Raw genomic sequence first — 20540 nt, 5'->3', positions numbered from 1 at the left:
AAATTCAGGTCAAGTATTACCTCGGAAGTACAGTATACACTTACCAATTCACATAAGTCTCTAGCCAAAGACACAGGGGTTAAAAATAAACAACGCTGTGTTGTAGAAGGTTGAATCTTTTCTTATTACACTACTTTCGGATTCCTACACTGGGGTGAAATGCTCACTACATTTATCCACCAAGAGATGGCACTAGTTTGTCAATTAGCCATCTGTGTACTGAGACTTCAGCTTTCTTGTTTTTATCACCGGCAACTAGCAATAGCAAAGTATTTGTACTGAGAGGCTGTATTTAAGTTCTGAGAATTAAGCTCTTACAGGTAGAGCTTGTTTTTTCTCTCCCACTGCACTAATTTCATCCTTTTAACATTTTTACAGGTTTGCAAAATGTTCTGACCTGATGAACACTCATTCTTTACACAGATTTTCCACTATCACCACCCCATTCTTATATACACTGTTTTGGTAGGGATTTAGAGTGCTCTCATCAAATAGATCAAGTCCCCAAGAAGTCAGATTCGTTCTGCCAGTGCAGAACAAACTGATTTTGTCCCAAGAGACAACAAAAATAACATGCATGAGATGCAAATCATTATCCTGGTCAATTTCAGCAAGACATCATGTAAGGATAATGTAAAAATCTATTCCTAGAGAAAAAGGTAACCCAGAGGAATGAGTTTCACTGCTGTGGTATTTAGAAGGGAACCTCCAACACCTATCAGATCTAGAGATGCTCTGAAGTCAATCCTCTCTCTGAATTTGCTCTGAACACAACCACCTCAAAACACACTGACAGCTTTCTAAAGTAGCTGACTGCTAGATACGTGGCTCATTTCTTAACAGAAACAGTGAGCAGGCTTTCCATCATCTCCTCACCTGCAGATTGTTACTAATTATATCAAAACCCCAAGGTTTCCTCCAGATTTTTTTCTTTTACATATGCAAAGACAATGCAGCTTTAACTAGTTTTGCATTCCTACACAACCCTCTCTAAACCTGAAAGACTTTTACAACTGCAAATTTCATCTCACTCTTTATTCAGCCTGTCCTAACTGTTGTCTCTGAAGAGCTCTACACACGGTCTTCTTCCCTGTGGACTGTTTTATACTACTGTTTTCAAAACCATTCTATCCAACTATTTCTATCTGTTTTTAATCTTGAGAATTTTGTTTTTCACTGTGCGAACACCGTTTTTACTAACCACATTTAAATGACTGGGTAAGTAATTTTCTCCAATATTTTGACAGGTAGAAAGAACTGGATCATCCCCAAGCACCACAACACGTCCCTCTCAAAGCATATTTGTACCACGTTTTCTGTAACTGTCCTTCGTTATTTTCTTAGTCAATTGAAGCACCTACCACATCAAGATGCAGAGATGCAATGGCTAGAATTGATTCTAGTAACTTTTTTATGCACATTTTCAAATCTTTAATATAACAACTGACTGTCTTCGTAGCTCAGCCATTTCACTCAGAGATGCCTTTGTAAGTCTTGAGTGAAAAGCTTCTACTTTTTCATTCATCACTAGATTTCAGCTTTCCTTCTAGCATTTCTGAACCCAACTCACTTTTGCTACTGCTAAATGGTAACTTCCCCAAGACATCTCCCTGCTCTCTGGCATGCTGAAACAAGTTCTAAAGCACCAGGCTGTGACATGAAAACACGTGCCATCACATTGCTTGATTTCCCCCACTTGGTTTTGACCCTTTTTATGTTCCTTTTTATCATTAGTACCATACTGCAAGCATTCTTTTTAAACCAATGACCATAGATAATACAACTGAAAGTGTTTCCAGCCTCATACAAAACAAGCTATATGCACATTTTCATTAGTACAAGTGGAAGTCACAGAAGACCTGACCTTGTTTCCACTATAGACAGCGATTTGCAAAGATTTCAGAGAGCACAGTTGCACGTTCAATCATTCAGCAACTCATCCAAACATTTGGTGAACATGCAAACAGGCATTACAAATACAGCTCATTCACTTGGCTTTCTAAAAGCACTCGTACTAAAGGACACTTAAGATGAAGATAGATTTTATGAACTCTACCCTAGTTTTGTTGCATAATCGCTTTGATGAGATTCAAAAATAACTGATAAAAGAACAGCCCTCAATTAGATTGCTTAATATTTATGTATTTGCATAGAGAGCGCTCGTATTTTTAGAAGGCTCCTTTCAACAACAGAATTACTAGTCCCAGTGCATGATGCAAGCAAAACCTCTAAGCATATGCCTCCTGCTAAAAGAAGGAAAACGTTTAACTTCAAAATGATCACACAGCACGAATAAGAGCACAACCGAGGAGGTAAATTCCTTCCAAATTACTGGCTTCTTTTGCTCGCAGGCTAGACACGCTGTAGGTGATGTTTTGCAAGTAACGTAGAGGCAAAAAGACTACCCATTAACCAAGAATGATTGCTGACCTCGTACTTTGGAGTTTCAGTCCAGGAGTCTAACTGAAAAGAAAATGACAGTCCTCTGAAATTGAGGTGAAAGAGCTGTTCAGCTGAATTATACACTAAAAAGGAAAAAGAAAGGGAAAACAGAGTTACAAACATAAACAAAAAAATCACAAGTTCAGATTTAACAGCACTTGCATCAAGTCAATGAATTTACCAGATCTCAACACGTGGGAGGAACACGGTTACGCAGGACCATAGCTGGTTTGCTTTTAATCTGCCGCAGTAGAAACACAGCTGTAAGAACCTTAAATTAATTAAAATAAGAGCTGCCTATGTAAGCCCATGGGCATTAATGTGTCTAACAATTGTTATACAATGCATCACAATCAATCATACCTTAACAACACTAAAATACTTTAAGCAGCTAAACAACTCTGTTTGCTGTGGTGTGAAACCCTTGTACAACATGGACCAAGAGCTCTTTCAGAGAGATCTGCCCAGAACATTGAGAAATTCAGGATTTCACATCGCTGGGAAGTAAGGTGCTGGGGGGGAGCAAGCTCACAGGTGCCTGTCCCACAGGGAGCTCCAGGTCCCGTGCCCCAGTTCAGCTAGCTGTCTTCCCCGGTAAGACAGCACTGGGAGGAAGTGCTTCTGACACACAGGTACTAGGCCATTTACAACAATAATTAAAAATAGCATCATCAGAAACACCCGCCAATAGGCCAGCTTTTACAGAGAGCAGTAATAAATTAGAACACACAGGCTCCCAGCTGTCATCACATCGTGAGACGTCCCAATTTACTGCAATAAATTGCTCAACATCATCTATAAACAGCAAAGAAAGTCACCCCAGTGTTTACTTTAAGACTTACTCCCTTGTGAGACTGGAAAACTGAGAGACAATCCCAGGGGACTGGGAGCTTGGGAACAGAGGATTAGGATTGATGCTACCAAACTTCAACCTGTCCCTGGTAGCCGCTGCGAGGGACACAGAGCTCTTCTGACACAAGAGCTGGTTCATTTGCAAAACCGTTTGAAAACAGCAGAGGCAAAAAAAAAAAAAAAAAAAGGAAGAGAAACACTCCAAGAAAAGCTCCTTTCTTCCACTTTACAAAAGGAAATTGGTTCACTATTCTTTTCTCCCCCCCCCTTTTTTTCACATTTAAGAAAACACAGCAGTTCATCATTTACAGGGAAAATTCATTCCACTGTGGCTTTTTTATTATTATTTTTAAACAAAGTGGCTTTTAAATGTTCAGCTTCAGAGACATGTCACAAGATATCTGGATGATGCCAGACTGCCCAGATAGAAATATAACAGTTAGGCAATAGGCATTAAGCTTTCAGAAGTCATCATTAGCCTTTTCTGCAGAATGTGCTGGTTAAGAGCATTTTCCCTGCCTGTCACTCCCATCAAAACGTGTGGGGAGAGGGAAATGTTTTGATCTGCAGGAAAAGTACACAAATCTCTCATGTGATAAATTATGATGCATCTTTTCCAAAGCCCACAGCCAGCTGGAGAAGTGTTTTTCCCCTAGTCATGCCAAGTGTGATATCTGATTATACAAATCACATTGGTTCCCATCCCCTGCAATGTTTGTTGATGTTTAGGTTTAAAGGGCAAGGAACTTTTTATCCCCAAGACGTTCTCTCATGTGTCCCTCAAGACCTTATGTCACAACTACCTACGTCGCTTTTTTGCTGGTGGGGGGTTTTTTGGACTTCCTGCACAGGTCCCCCGCAGCCTAATTCTGCTAAAAATAGCTGACGGAAGCAAAAGGCCTGCTGCTCTGCTGCCACACTCCAGGCAGCGAAGGCGAGGGAGTTTGCCTTCCAGGAAAGCAGCAGTGTGAGCAGTTGGAAAAGTTTCCGTGGAGCTGGATGGGACAAAACAACAGCTATCAGCAAGCCTGAGGATCAGAGACAGTCCCGACCAAAGCCGAGGCAGATCCCACAGCCAAGTCCCGCTGGTGTCAAGCACAAGACTCTTCTGGCACCCCAGGTAGGAGAGCCCGGGCAACCTCTGAAGTCTTTGTGAGTTTTACAGAGCTGGAAATCGGGACCTCCCCTCCCATGCTCCTTGCGAGGCCGCAGCAGCAGGAGGGAAGGATGTTTTCTTTCTCCTCATGACTTCGGCTCAATCCCACAACCCTTACCCACGCTGAACGGCACTCGGGCGAAGAGCCACCTCCACGAGGACGCAGAACAGGATGTGATTTCAACAGAGCCACTGGCAAGAGCAACTGCTCCCCAGCAGGAGCTCAGGTCAGAAGACCACGGAAGGAAGATGGAAAAGTGGGATAAAGTCTTGGCTTTGATGGAGCTATTGACCTCCAGAGTGCTCATATTTCAATCAGCTCCATGGCAAAGATACTGCAACATTTCATCCTAACATGATCCAAAAGGTAATGAAGGTGGTTACAGTTTTTCTGATGACTTTTCTTTTTTTAAAAACCACCAATTCGGCAAAGCCAAAACTGCTCACTGAAGGTTTCAACACAGAACTGTTGCTAACCTTTTGAAATATGTTTTGAAACCATCACCGTGTCCTGTGGCAGGAAAGTGCTGCTGCAACCACTTGGGTTTTAAGTGAAAGACGACATTTTGTTATGAAATTCTGGTGGATGTAAATGCACAGAGATAAACAGTGAAATACTTTCAAAGTTAAAGGGCCTGCATTGTTTTTTGGGGGGGATGACAAACACATTTGAGGGGAGTAACAGTACAAAGAAGAGGAGAGAGATGGCTATGCCATAAAGACTGGCATTTTGTATTCGTGTCACATTAAGATGGGGGTAAATTTCTCTTCCCACCTTTCTCCCCAAGCCAACTCAAGGTTTTTTTGGGCATCCAAACACCATCATCATCCTCCCCACATGCTGAAAACTATTTTTTTTTGTTTTGCTTCCTTTTTTGTGTTTTAGAAAACAGAGGAAAAGAGTTACCAAAATTCATCCTACATGATACAATTCAAACACTGTTCATTGCCACACTACTTACCACAGAGCACTTACTCCAGCTAAGGAGGTTGTTCATAAAACACTGAATTTCCAGAGACACTGAATAAGCCTTTGCACTAGTGAAATGGTACTTGAGGCCAACAGCTCAAACACGCTTTCCTAGCTACGTACCGCCAGACGAAGAGCACCAGCTGATGAAGTACAAATGCGAGATCTCTTAATTGAATATGACAGGTGTACAAGATCTGACAAACTCTACAGGAGGACGCATGATGCCAAACTACGTTTTTAAGTGTTTATATACCACTTTAATGCAGTAATTAAACACACTATTCCTATCATAAACAATGCTTACAGCTGGGGTAAGCTTTTTTTCAGGTTCTTAATATCACAGTTTTGCAAGTGCTTTCTCCTCTAAATATATGCAAATAAATCATTGACAGATTATAATTTTAATTTGTTCTCTGACAAAGAAAAGGAGCTGCTTTTACCCTGCCTCAACTCAACCTAGGTTCTCGTACGCACTACCCCTATAATAGCTGCCTGTAGTTCTCAGAGTTCCTGCCCAAGAGGAAATGCTAAGATCACAACTGAAGTGAAATTCAAAAAGGCTGACTCCGGTCCTTGGAGTATTATGCCCTGCAATCTTCCAAACTTCATTTATCTCAATCTGATATTCAACGACTTCAGCAAGCTTTTATGCAATGGTATTACTTGAGCCACATGACTCTCCACAGTTATTAAACCTTGCTCTGTGATGTGCAAGAACTGCCTATAGAGAACAGGCACGAAGACTCGCTATGCAGCCGCCATCAATCAGAAGGAATGCCAGCCTATTTGGGGTCACCTCAGCTACTGCAAATGGACCCAGTTCAGCTAACAATAGGAAAAGATGCTCTAAAAAGGGTATCTTAACTATATGGAGTTCATCTTTCTTGCTATGCCAGTTTGACTCCATTTCTTGAAGGATCCTGAGCAGTTTAATTACAAATATCCTCTTCTTCAGAGTGTCACCGTTTATTTTCATCACCTAACAAAGCCCTGAAACAAACACAATTTTCACACGTGAACAGGGAGCTTAAAGAAAGTACTTTTCCTGCTACGCAGGTGGTGAAAAGCCAAACATCTCCACAAGAGCCACTGTAGGTTCAAGTCAGGTTAATCAAACTTGTCCTGGTTCTGGTCACGCTGAACCTAGGCTGGCTGCAAACCTCTCCAGTGCTCCCAGTAACAGGAAAGAGGTGCAAGGAGACACAGCTACACACAGGCTCAGACTTGATCCCAGCCTAGAAGGAATATCACCATGTTCTCAGAGCACAGAGCCTGAGCAAGCAGTCCTGGCCAGCTCTGCATGGAGATCAGCTCACGTGTCTGTGCGCTCATGGTATACTAAATCCCTAAGGCCACTTGAGAGCAGACCACACTTAAGAACGTGTAAAAACACCAGCGCTGCAGCTCTGAGTTTTCTGGTACTGGCAGTTCAAGAGAAATCATTAGCAGTACCTGAGAGCAGCCTTCCGTGCCAACGACTCTCTGCCTCACTATTCCACTTAAATATCTTGTACGTTGAATTGTGACTCATTTTATACGCTAGCCCAGCGATAAGAACGTGACTGCTCTGGAACACAGCTTCAAGTCATTTGGCAACTGAAGTCTCCACACGTTTCTCCAGGCAGACTTACAGGCAAGACCTTATAGGAAGAGGTCTGTCGATGCAGGTGTACTTCTCATTCTCAGAAATGTTTTGGCTTACCTCCTGGATGCGTTGCTCCAAATGACTGATCAATTTGTTCTATGGTTGGAGCAATTGCCTGAGAGTTAAAATGGACACCACTGAAAAAGAAAATAAAACAAATCTGCCTTAAGAGTATGAAATGGATGCTGTAAGCGTTTACTAATGGCAATACCACTAACTGGGAGGAAGTCTCCAAGACTGAAGGAGAAGAGCAAGCTGGTAATTTAACTTTCTTGAACCCAGCATTCGGTTACCTACATTTTGACAGTTACTTCGTTTTCCTAACAAGAATTATTGAAAAACAAATTTAGGATGAAAAAAGGAGGGAAACTAGTCACTGTAATTAAAAATAGATCACGGGAAGTTTTAAATCGCTTACCAGTATTTTAACTTCACCTTAGTCAAGTCATAAACTTCAATCACCTGAAAGAGGAAACAGAAACATTACTGTGTTTGCAAACTGTAACAGGGCAAATAGGCAAGACTGGCTAACAACTCTGCTAGGATCAATCACATTGGCAGAGACAAGACTCCAAAAGCTGATTTATCAACACATCTGAAACAAGTCCTGAAGAACAACGACAGACTCAGTACAGCCCATCCAGACCCTGTGCAGATCAGCACTGATTTGCAGAAAGCAGTCTTTTCGCTAGCATAGCAGCATCTTGCTTTCTGCACAGATTTCTCTTACGCAAGATCAAAGGTGAGTGAATTAGGGGGATCCTCTAATTAATACCAAGCAGCAGGTCATTCTTCGGGTTGCTCTTACTACCCCAAAGAATGCGTGTACCGGGTAGTAAGTGCTTATGCCGACCAACTGTTTCAACTTTCCCACTGTTTTTCTTCAGACGAACCCAGCGAAGCCAAATGGTCACATTCCATTTCAACACTAGGCAAAAAGAGACCCAGCAATCTCCCCAGACATCACAAAACATCCAAAGAGCAGTCCGTAAGCAACCAAAACCCCAATACCTAGTTCTGATCTTTATTAAATATTTTACACTGTATTGAATGTGCCAGAGTGCTCCCCTGGAGACAGTACCAGGAATGTCAATAGTGGGTATGGATCTTTTGTGCTGAACACATTAGTGCAAACTTGCATCTGAGATTGATTTCACGGGATTTTTATGTGACTGTTACTGAGTCCTGAGGCTAGGCTGGGCTTTAAGCAGATGATTTTTAGTGAGTAATCACCGTCAAACACAAGCTCCTTCCACCCTACATCTGTGTTCCTGTGTCAGCAGGAACAGGAGAAGAGGTGGAGCACATCATAATTGCTGTAAAGAAAAGGTAGAGAGACTTTCATTACTTTGGAAGGATGCGCTCTTCAGCTGGACATAAAGCAGAATTCCCCAGGGAGCTTGCTACCAAGCAGGGCTAAAAATATCACCAGCTAGGAAGGAAGTCTTGGTTTTGGGAGATGCCTGGCAAATACCCTCCCGACAATCCCAGGGGAAAAAAAGATACTATTCGCGATGCCTAAACCACTGTATAAAAATAAGTAACAAAAATCCACATTTAGTGGTATGCTGTTCACTCAAAAAGTTGGAAGAGTTCTCCGAAGCATTTCTAGCTTGCTTGGAAAGCCCACACGTTTCAGGATACAAGCAACAAGTACAGCACGGAGCGAGTAACATTAACACTGGCAAAGCCAGCCTAAAGAAGAGCAAACTAATTTTTCTTCTTAATAAATATACTTTGAATTACGCTTCTTGGAAAAGTGTGGTTATCCAGTACTTCAAGCCAAATGCAGTTTGACATGTCCAGATGTCCTTTACTGAGCAGTTTGTTAAAAACAGATTGCTTTTATGAACAAATAGGCAAGATTTTACTCATTTTTTTTCTCCCTGCCGCTTGAGAACGCGTCTGGAAGTAGAGAAAACCACCCCACAGACAGATCTAGCTTTGCAGAAGCTATTGGAGGGCACCGGGCACTCCCCAGAAGTTCAGCTGAACCACGCCACCGCGGAGGAACACAAATCAAAAAGCAACGAGAGAACAGTCGATTAAGACTAGTACATTGCTCAGACGAGGTCCTCCTCGAGAGGAAGGCACCGACAGCAGCCAGCAGGCACCAATTTGCCATCAGCCTCTTCCCCCAATTCAGACAGAAGATCTATTCGTGTCAACATTTCTTTTTGCTAACCGCCAAAGAAGAAACAAGCAGAACTCAGCAAAATGTAAATATAGTCAAAAGAGCTCGTAAAAGCCATGAAAGACACAAGGATTGAAGAAACACTGCGACAGGCCACAGCACTAGAGTTACTTTTTAAGCTCCAGAAGCTGTTCTGGCAGGAGGATTAAGGTGATTCTTTCTGTGTGCAGAGGAACAAACATTGGGAAGACCAAGGACTGTTCAGTGACAGGGCTTCTACGCAACCATAAGGCAGTTGTCTTAGCTGAGCCAAAGCTGGTGTATTGTCACACTCGCTGCCTGTGAATTATTTCTGGTAAGACTCCTAGAGACATCCAGGTGTCTGCTAACCAGTAATAAAGGAACAACGCTGGATAACCAAGCTTTTTCTCCCCCTGAAGAGGAGCCTGTGCAGGAGATGCTGTTGACATTCACAGCAGAAGAATGCCTTCAGAACCTGGCCCAGGATTTACTCTTTCACGATAGCTCCCAACTCCTGTAGTAACACCTCCTCATTGCTTTGGCTCCTGAAGGTGAACACAGACAATGCACAGACCTTCCAACACTCCTGAAGGAAGAGAGGGAGCACTTGAGGAACGCTGGCTTTGCTCCTTTACCACTAAATTCTTCGCATCTGTCAAGGCTTTCAGTTTTAGAAGCTTATTTCAACCTCTCACAACCAAATCCAGCAGCAAGGCTGTATTTAAAACAAAACAACACACAGGGCAAAGCAAGAAAAAAGCCTCCTGATTTTTCCAGTTTTGCTGCTGCCAAGCAACACTGAAAACAGTCTACTGTCTCAAAAATAGGCAGCACTTATTCTACACCTACACCACTCTCAAACAAGCTCACTTCCGAGGTGATCCCACAGCATTTCTTCTACAAAGCTTCCAGGCCAGTTTCATAAGCCGCGTTCATAGCCCCGTAAGCACTCACACAGCGTTACTCCCCATAGCGAAACCCAAAAAAGACAGATAGAGCTGACCACTAAACAACTACGTGATGGGGAGAAAGACAAAACAAAAACCTCTTGCATGTTTCCTAGAACCCTGGGTGCTGAAGTGACAAAGCCAGCTCCTCAATCTCTTGGCAATGAAGAGCCATGGCATACACTAGCTTTATCTGAAAACATCACAGGCTAGTGATGTTCACATAAATGGAAGGGAGCAAGCTATGCACTTTAAGTCACATCAGTTTTGAGTTCAGACTCCTCATTATTGTGGAAAGATTTCCTACAAGTATAGCTTACACTGATAAAGATCCATCTGACAAAGAATCTGCAAGATGTTATCTTAGAAACTGTGAATTCAATAAGCAATCTGAGTAACTGGAAGTTCCAACTTCCAACAAAAATGAAAATCATGCTATTACAGGAATGAATTTACAAACAATCTTCCGTAAGACAAATACAAACTGCAATCTGGCACACTGCTACATCCCAACAGAGCTTTTTGCGATGAAGAAGTACCAGACTGACATTTTGGAGAGCGACATTCTGCTGCTGGTTTTACTGGAGGTGTGAGGAAAGGAAACAGGGCTCCACCTAACGTTGTTCCAAAGCTGGGCAGTATGGATGCGAGCACCATATTCCTAAAGGGTAAGCGTTGATTTTTTTAGCTGTACATTTAACAGTACATTTCTGCTTTCAAACGTCAAATAGCTTGGCAGCCAGAGCACTGCACTCTCACACAATTATCCCCATCTGTCCCTGGGCACGGAGCAGGTTATGCACACCACGTGGGAACCCTGCTCAATGCAGCTGGGCGTTTGCCAGAAGTCCGAATTTTTGACCATCACGCTAAGAAGTCACTTTTTAAAGGCTGCAGTTTGGAAAGCTTTTTAAAATTTCATACTGATTTAGGCTCTGAAGGCTCACAGCAACTCATTTTACATCATTTTCAAAACAGATTTTTGGAGAATATAAATGCCATGGCAAGTTAGCAACCAGCCTGCCCTTTGTTTTGCATCTTAACTACACAGAGCATCCTAGAGGGGCACAGCACCACCCAGCCACGTAAAAGCACCAGTGCAGAATTGCTGGGCTGAGGACTCTGATCGCAGAGATAAAAAAAAATAATCGAGAGCAAACTGAAGCCAGTACAGGAGGCTGCTCACAACAGGCCAGAATTTGGCCTGCTGAGAGAAATGAGGCACTCACAGCCACACAATCGTTCTGTGCATGTAACAACTGAAAGCTAATAATGAGAAGAAGTTTACTCTGAAAAACAAAATGGCAGCACAAATAAAGGAACAACTTAGAAAAAAAACAGACTCTCTCTTTGCATTAACTAGTGATCTGATTTCAAATCACAGGCTTAGCTATAGTAATGGCCTTTACTTGCTTTTGCTGCAACTTGAGACCCGATGAACAAGAGAGATCACGCTGGGCTGTTGTCTTCTTACTGCCCCCAGTAGAACTGGAAGTTTCCTTAATCCTATAAACCAAGATTCAACCCACAAACCAAAAAATGCAGTTTGTTATCATGCTATAGCATTAAATATGCCACATTAAAGGTGTAAAAGGGCCACATACTTATTTACACTACTTTAAATATCAATATATCCTAGGGTTTTGTTCTGCACTGCTTTCTTTACAGGAAGGATGTTTCATTACCTTAAGTCTCTGATTGAAAGCATCAAACAGCAGTTTGATTCCATCCTGAGTCAGGTTAAGGATGAGGTCATGGCTAAGAGGTGACTGTAAAACAAACAAAAAAACACTTAGGTTTTGCATTTTAAGGCTTCTTCATTGAGATACATATCATTGCATAAACTGCCTCAGAAAACAATTGTCTGTTCAATAAGCATAACAAATACATTTGGCCAAGCCTCTCAATCCCTTCAGTTGTCTTACAACAAGAAATAGAATCTGCACCTTGCAAGAGCTCCCAACAGGGCAGCTGCCCAATACTTTAAGTTAGGGAAAAAGAAAAACTTGGAAGTTAACATTCCAAGTTTGGCATCACACAGAGCCATCACGCAGGGACAGGCTGCTGCAGCCCTGGCACACAAAATCTCAGCCTGTCTCACAAAGCCTCGCATCAGAACCATGACAACACTCAGCAGAACGAAGGTGAGAGGGCTCTCCACTTCAAAAACCAGGAGTGTCACAGTCTTTTTCAGGCCTGAAAAGGAAGGCTTCAGGTTCTCATGTTGTGAATTTTGGTTTCCTTAGTTACTGTGAATCATAATAACTCAAGGCTTAATTTGTAGTCTGCCGGAGTCAATAGGAGACATTCCACTGGCTTCATGGTGTCTGGATAGGCTCTGTGCCACCTCCGTCTGCTGCGAAGCTCTGGAAGCTGCTCGCTCCTGGGCTGGTCCTACTCATGCACACTGAGTCAGTTGGTCCTACGTTAGTTATCTGATCATTTACCATCTAAAACATCTTCTTCAGAAAGCTCTGCCCTCCGCAACTTCTCCGAGGAGGAGGAAAGAGGCTGAACAACAGGCAGGTGACAGCACTCCTGCCCCAGAACCAAGCGATTATTTAGCAGAAGACCAAACTGGAACAGGACATCTGGGACACTTTCAGGCTTCTAGTGTGAGCAGCCACATGGCACAGCCCTTTTTATGAATTAAACATACGCTACCTTAAAGCTGCTACTCCCTTGCTCTTCTGGGAGGAGGTCTGTGTTTTGACTACCGGAATTCTAATTTTCATCCCAAATTTTCTCTTCGCTCATGTCAGCACTGTCACCTAGCCTGGATACTTTTCGTACATTCTCACGTGCCCCTCCCATCCCTTCCCAAGCCATCTATTTAAGTAACCAGATCCTAGATGTCATGTTCCTAGGTCCAAAGGAGCCAGAGAGCTTCCAATCTCACGCGGTGCAGATCTCCCATTCTGCTTGGTCACTCCAGCAGCTTTCCCTGAAGCAGCTTCAAGTTGCCTTGCACAGTGGTGCCGATACTTCACTACTGCTCACCAACCTGTTTATGACACAGCCTAGAATTGAAGCAGCATGGCTTCATACAGCCATGAGCCTGAGAAAGGAGGTTTAATGTTGATCCTGATCTTTTTTTTTTAAAATCCCTCATAAAACTAATTTAGAAAGGCTACAGATATAGCAACAAACAAAACAAGTGCAGGATTACATTTAAAATAAACCAACATGGCTTTTCTGATATTGGATGTGCTCTGCGTATCTCACTGGTTCCTAAGCACAATTTTATAAGCTTATTCCAAAACTAATAAGGGCATTACAAGTACTTTTGAGTGGATGAGAAAAAAATACATCTGAGGAAAAGCTCGGTAATTGTTTTAGACAATAGCTTCTATTCTACACTGGCATATTTTCTTTCTTAACAAAAAAGAAGTTTCAAGGGTACAAATTTAGTTCATGTGACTTTTGATGTGCAAAACAGATCCTCAGGTACAGAGGGAGATGTCAGGAAGCAATGGGAAAGGCCTTTCTAGAGGAAGCAGTTCAAATGTGCAGTCACACTCCTAACACACAAAAAGCTGCAGGAAAAACCCTCGTCACTACACAACCCCTCTGACAACCCCAGAGGGAGAGATGGGGGAAAAGGCAGGTAAGCACCCCACTTAACCCGACCAAAAAGGAGTTAAAATTCTTTAATCACAGAAAAGTGTTCATTGAGATGTTTTTGGCACCGTTTGGGCATCCCATTTGTGTCAAGTTAAAAGGAGAGCTGTGGGCAGATCTAATTGCATTTAATTGTCATATAAATTTTTGAAAGGAAATTCTTGCTGCTGGAGTTCCAGGAGCAGAAATTAGATGCCACAACTTGAAGTAACATTTGATCACTGCGCTCAAAGACATTATTTCAGAGAAGAAAGAGATGAAGGCTGTTCGGGTATAGCTTAGGCAGATAAAATCTGTGCTAGGTAAAGTTTGTTTAAAGCTCTGAACCTCCTAAGCACTGCCCCAGCAGGTCTTGGTGTCCAGGTGCAGAAGTGCATGATGTCCCCGCACAAGGGCAAGGGGATGGCCACTCAGCTGCATGCTTAGACTGGCAGGTGGAAAAACCTGCACCAATACCAGGCACTGACTCAAAAAAAAAATATGGATATTTAAAAATGATTACAGTTTGGGGAGCAAAACCTATAAAAACCCCTGCAGATACAGTGAAAATTCCATACACGTGGTCAAACACAACACAGCTTTTAGACATACAAGTCCTATGAGACATGCAAGCCCACCACGCTTTCTAGCACAGGGCTGATCTGATTCTACAAAACTGAGAGGAAAGGGAATCTCTTCATTTAGCTAAACAAACCTCAAAATAATTCTGGAATGCACTGTAGGAAGAAAAACTAAAAAACCTTTACAGCATACAAAAAAAACAAGGAAGGCATTCGCTGCCAAATGGATGCCCCCATGCCTTAGACACAAGGAGCTAAGTTTTCAACGTGCAAAGTAAATATTCTGTCAGCATGAAAGCCAGAAATCTACATAATCTGAAACAAAACAGGATAACTCATCTAATTACATCAGATATGTATCCAGCAGCAAACCACCAGAGCTGAGCTTGCTCCTTAGTCATTCAGTGCTCGCTGCAAATGCATGAAGCCTCAATCAGTACTCCTGATACAAAATGAGCTGTTGGCAGCCTTTGCCTTCTCCCTGACGCATAGATCTACAGCACAGGCATAAAATCTCCTGATTAACGTGCGTTTCACACAACGCACATCTGGAGAGCCACAGACCTCCGCAGCCCCCATCTCCTCTCCTCTTACACTTCCTTCAAAGCAAAGGTGGGCATAGAAGACATTTTTTTTTGTCTAGCAGAACGGTTTCACCTCCAGCCCCCTTTTTGATGGAAGTCAAGCATATTAAGAACTAATGACTGTTTAATTATGAACATCAATTAAAACATCTAGCTGGTTTAAGTGACCACATTCCCTTTCTGCAGGCAGAACTGCAGATCCAGAGAAGCACGGAGGCATTTCCAGGGGCTTCATCACCCCCAAACCAAACATGAGAGTGAAAAGTAATGAGTGGTTGGCTGCTTTTAAGTGCTAACACACTAGACGATGATGGGGGGGGGGGGGGGGTGAGGGGCAGGGAAGACAAGGATTATCCAGAAGAACATTTCCTTTTATGAAGTAAAACCCATACTGCTCCATCACCACATCTACAAAAGTGGTATCTGTTAAATCTTGGCACTGCGCTGAGATTAAGCTTGATGTGAAACCGTTACAAGATTGAACGGTTCAGCAATGCGTGGAATATGCCCACTGATGTGACACGGTATCAGTACACCCCGTTACGCCCTAATTCAGGGGCACAAGAGGTAAGAGATGTGGGCAGCCCACTCACTACTCACCTGCTCACTGTAGAGAACCTGGACATTCTTGATAATGCGACAGTGTTTCTGAAGAATTGCTACAGCCTGAGCCAAGGGCATTCCTGTAGGTAAAAACAGAGGATTTCTCCAGCTCAGAGACAGGGTAACAGCATTTTTGGACAGAAAGGTTGCAGATGAGATAAAAAGTCATCATCAGCAAACAGTACATTACAACATCCAGGTATGCAATCAACAAACAAGCCTACCTGACTCATGGTATTGGCACAAACCTGTTTTCTGGAACAGAAAAGTCATTATTTACCCACCAGCTTGTCAGGCACGAAAAAAGAAGACTACCTCCAGCCACAAAATTAAACAGCAAAGGTTAGGCGGACGAGAGCACGCATCTTTCTACAAACCACATGCAAAATTCTCTGCTTTGACAATCCAGTGAGTGACACAACAGCCTGGACTGAGCTCCACGAGAGCTGATGGGTGTTCTTGGGAGCAGCCTGCAGGCTCCTGGCTGCATTTTAGCACACATCCTTCAGTCAGTTTGATAAGCTACCAAGTAGCTGCATGAGGAAGTCTGAAAACACTGAAAGAAAATTGAACCCTGGAAGAAGAAAGCACTGCAATATTCACAGCTGCTGGCGCAGCCAGAGGAGTCCCGAGGAAGGGACTTCATCTCCTCGGTTTACAGTTCCTTCAACACGCACCATTTCCTAACAAAGCAGGCAGCAGATTTGACAAAGAAAAGTAAGTTAAACACACTAGACCTGGTTCAGCCGCAGTAACCAACGTTACCATTCACACCGACACCATCCCCAGGGCTATTTTTACAGTGTCTCTCCCTACAGCAATAAATTTTGGAAGTGCAGCAGGACAGCTGAACCTGCAGCAGGCGCGGTGGCTCCGCACGGTGCCACCTCCCCCTGCACCGCGCTCCAACCCTTGGCTGTCCTTCCAAACGGAATGCCAGCGGGTCCCGGGATTCTCGTTAAAAATGCCACGTTTGAGCATGAGCTCATCATTTTGAGGTTTTATTCCTTCCTAATTGCTGCAAGTCAATTGTGATTTCGTTATCTGACACTTTATTCACACTCCTTGCCCCTTTCTTCTCTACTTCTGGTTCTTAAGCTTTAAGAAAATTGACTCGAATAGGAAAATTGACCACCAGACCTGCACTTTTATTTAGGTAGCAGCTCGGGTATTTCGATTTAGAGATACCAGCTACATCCTTCAAGCAGCCCGTGCACGGTGTTACGAAGTACCTGTTAGCCATTATCTACCAAAAAAAACCCTCTTCAAATACAAATCACACACCCCTAGCTCACCACTGGTACTGCTTTAATGCAACACCAGCCTAAGACCAGAACAATTTGTTTCCTACAGAGCACCACGTTACATGCCTCTTGCTTCTACACTGCAGCTTTTCTGCTATTACAAAATCTAATTTTGGCAAAACAGAGTTTTCTAGATGAGAACTACCATGCTTTGCTTTGTAAATACCACATAGAACTGGTTTCGGTAAAGTTGTTTCCCAGAGCGTGGGCTAACGTGAAAGGCAATTTTGTGACTGGAAGTTTTACACCAGAAAATGACAAATTCAGGAAGAATACTGATTATTTTAATAACAGCAACAAAATTTAAACGCAGAGAGGGACACGACAAAGCAGCACTGTTTCCTATTATCCAGGAAATAGCAGTTGCCTTGTAGTCTAGGCAGCTGAATCCCGGAGTGTGTTTGGAGAAGACAGTTATGTATTGGATAGTATTTTCAAAACGGAACAGAAACCTAAGGAACAGCAAGAAGCTAAGATCAAAGAAGCTGCTGCAAGAGTCACGCATCTCTGAACCCAGAAGCTATGATCCCCCAAAAAGCATAAAGCCCATTTCCAAAGTCCGGGATTCTGGGAGACGTACAGGGGCATGACCATTAAACCTCCTGAGGAAGGAATGCCCGAGGCTCAGCAAAGCCGGCGAGCAAGCTGAAGGAACCTGGATGCTGATGGCGAGTGCCAGCGGTTGGTAAGGTGTCATTAAAACACGCCGGGAGAAGAAGTGAACACAAACTGGAGTGGGGTTTGGAGCCCGGTGTAAACTGATGCAATCCCGGGGCCGTGAGTGTGCAAACAGATAGCTCATGTGACTCTTACTCACAGCTTTCTCATGCTGGAAGCAATTGGACAAGGGCTGATTTCAGGCGGTTTTCGCTGACTGGGAAGCAAGCGGGTTTTGCCATGCAACTGCTCAGCAAGGCTACAAACAGGAATTGAAGTTCTCTGGGAGCAGTCCCAGAACCTGAACTGCACACGGAGGAGCCGGTACCCTCCCTTCGCCTCCCTTAGCAGAGAGGCGAGGAGGGAGTGAAGAAACTGGGCTGGTTTTCTCCACCCTTCTCGCACACAGACACGCAAACACCCCTTTTCCTCCCCAGCCTGCAGCCGTTGCAGTCAAAGAGGAAAACAAAGAATTCTTTTTCCCCCGCTCACCAGCGTGGAACTGGGAAGCTCGCAGGGCTTCCAGCGCATCAGACGGGTGACCAAAGCGAGCCACGGCAAATACAGCACACAAAGCTCGGCGCTAGGACTCCTGGCACAGACTTTCCCCTTCTCTAAACACTGGGGGGGACACAAGATACTCCTCGCAGGCACACCGCTGGCCAACAGCACGGCTTGAAGGTGGGCAGCCCTCTGACTCTGGGGCTTCAAGGGGCAGGGAGAGAAGGAGCGAATGCAGATGGTAAAAAGATGAGCAGAAAATGCAAGAGTCAGCTAGTCGTAATGCCCAAACAAAGGGAAGTGAATCTTGGTAGGCAAAGAAAGTCTAAAAAGCAAGAGAAATAGAAGTGTGCCTGAGAAATTATACGTGTCTAATGCTAATAACACAGCTACAGGCACTGCAAAATCAGTATTTAATTGTTCTCTTTTAAAAAGGCAGGAATGTGGCCTGAGAGGAGCAGCGACCCAGGTACCCAACTGAACACAAAACTCAGCCTCGCTCAGATTTTTTAGCGCTCTGCTCACACAGTGAGTCAACGCTGGAGCCAGAAACAGCATCCAAAAACTCACGTAGAAAATTTTCCTGGCATTTCCCCTGTCATCTCCACTGTGGGTACACGACTGGGAGCCAGAGGCAGGTCAGGAGGGCTGCCACGAGCGGCTCTAAACAAACGCTGAGTGGAAGGAGCACCACGGGCAGCAAGAAGCCCGTTTACACAAACGCTTCCAGCCTCGGTACCGCTCCCACAGCCCGGCCAGAGGTATCAGAGACAGCTCTCGGACAGGAGCGCTCGAGCAGGACAAAGTTAAGTGTCTCAATCCCTAGTCAGCCTCCTGCTCCGCACCAGCAGGTCGTGCTAATTATATATGAGACGCATCACGTGGTGGCTATGTTTACTCCAAGAATTACAGACGGGTTTCCTCCCTCTCACATCTATGCGTGTGTACACACAGACGGAGACACAGCATGTAATTTTAGCCATGGGATTGTGTTAACGGGCTTCTTTGGGGGCGCTTGGGAAAATGAAAACAACCTTATTAAAAAAACAAACACGAGGAGAACTGGGGAGGAGGAGTCAGCAGCGTATCTTTACGAGCACTGCCAGGGAATATAATTTGAGATCACATTTATTTTCAGGTAACATGGACACTAAGGGATCGCAGAAGGTCATGCAGAGCGGCAAGAACACGGGAACACGTCAGTGGTACGAGGAGATCAGCGAGGTTTCAGAAGGGTGGGACCGAGGTACTGCTATAATTAGCCCCCAAAGCCATTCTAACACTCCCTAACCACTGCACTCTGAGCCTGCAGAAGCACAAACGGCCCTTTGTGTGCGATGGGTTTCCCATCAGCAGCTCCACACCACAGCACCGCTCCCTTGGTGTAACCGAAGTTCATGGAAGCTGCATGCTGCCCTTCTTTTAAGCCTGTCCCCTTGCTGTCACAGGTGACAACAGCAGCAGGAGCAGTGTTGTAACTCAAGTTCTGGCCGACACGCAGAGCCCTGTTTACCTCAGCCAAACTACTCTTACCACTAACAAACACCAGCAACAAAGGCGGAGAGCTCTGACAAAAAGAGCCCCGTGCTGGCACCTCAAACAACCCATTGAAAAATACAACAGCTGCGGCGTTTTCTGAGAACTTCAGGGACTACCACGGTTCGCCTCAAGGCACAAGTCACCTGAGGACGCTCCAGCTCTGTGCCTAAGTGCCTCGGGCTAGCACTAGCCAAATTTGTATCGGCTGGGGGAAATTCTCCCTCCTCACTGCAGCACGGGGAGGATCGACTAGTGGGTAAAAGCCTCCCAAATGAAAAATAAGAGCTGCTGGAAGGGAAAGCACTTGTTATTAAGCACTAACCCTGAGAAAGCCTCTCAGAAGTTTGCCTCCCCTGCTCCGATGTCGCAACCCAGCAACGACACAAAGAAATTGTGAAACCCAGCTCGCATTGAGGGTCTGGGGAGAGGCACAGCACCTCGGCTGAGCATTCCCACAGCGCTGCTATCACCGGGCAGGCGGCACTCAGCCCGCGGCCGGCACGTCCCTGCCTTCATTTCGGGGCCCGGGTTAGCCTGGTCGAAGGAGAGAGCAAGACAAAAGAAGGCGAAGGGCTGGAGGAAAGCCTGGCAGCTGGTAAACAAAGCAGGGGGCGGCGTGCGGAGCTGGAGGCGCCCCGCAGCAGCTCAGGGGGTCAATAAATCCAAGAGAGAAACGCGAGGTGCTGGTTTGAGCCGGGGACGGGCCGAGGAGGGGGTGAAGCCCCCTGAGGCGGCCGGGGGGCACTTACCGAGGGTGAACTCCCATTGCTCGTTGCCCAGGGAGCGCTCGGGCACCACCTCCAGGTCCAGCATTGGCGCGGAGGCCCCGGCTCACGGGCAGCGGCGGCGCCGGACCCCTGCGGGCAGACGAGGAAGGGAAAAAGGCGAGTGAGAGAAAGCTGGAAACCCCCTCAGAGCCCTCAGGGCCCCCCGGCCCCCTCAGGGCCCCCCGGCCCCCCTCAGCCCCAGCGCTATCACCATAGCAACCGCCCCCACCCCTC

The 20540-nt window shown here is 44.8% G+C and overlaps 1 protein-coding gene across 2 annotated transcripts in view; it reads right to left on the bottom strand.

Moving 5' to 3' along the window:
• C11H16orf70 (chromosome 11 C16orf70 homolog) overlaps nt 1-20540 on the bottom strand; it is a 34798-nt gene extending 14258 nt beyond the window's left edge. For both annotated transcript variants that reach the window (XR_004753721.1, XM_035336380.1), the window contains exons 1-6: nt 20289-20540; nt 15536-15618; nt 11856-11939; nt 7487-7530; nt 7126-7205; nt 2431-2525 (exon numbers count right to left, since the gene is read on the bottom strand). Coding sequence is in view for 1 of the 2 variants with exons in the window: in XM_035336380.1 (XP_035192271.1) it covers nt 2431-2525; nt 7126-7205; nt 7487-7530; nt 11856-11939; nt 15536-15618; nt 20289-20352 (450 nt within the window). In the remaining variant the exon portion in view is untranslated. The remainder of the gene's footprint in view (nt 1-2430; nt 2526-7125; nt 7206-7486; nt 7531-11855; nt 11940-15535; nt 15619-20288) is intronic.

This window comes from Oxyura jamaicensis, chromosome 11, assembly GCF_011077185.1.
Source record: "Oxyura jamaicensis isolate SHBP4307 breed ruddy duck chromosome 11, BPBGC_Ojam_1.0, whole genome shotgun sequence".
Lineage (NCBI taxonomy): Eukaryota > Metazoa > Chordata > Aves > Anseriformes > Anatidae > Oxyura > Oxyura jamaicensis.
The sequence above is the reverse complement of the archived record's forward strand: the minus strand, read 5'-3'. Positions and strand labels throughout refer to the sequence as shown.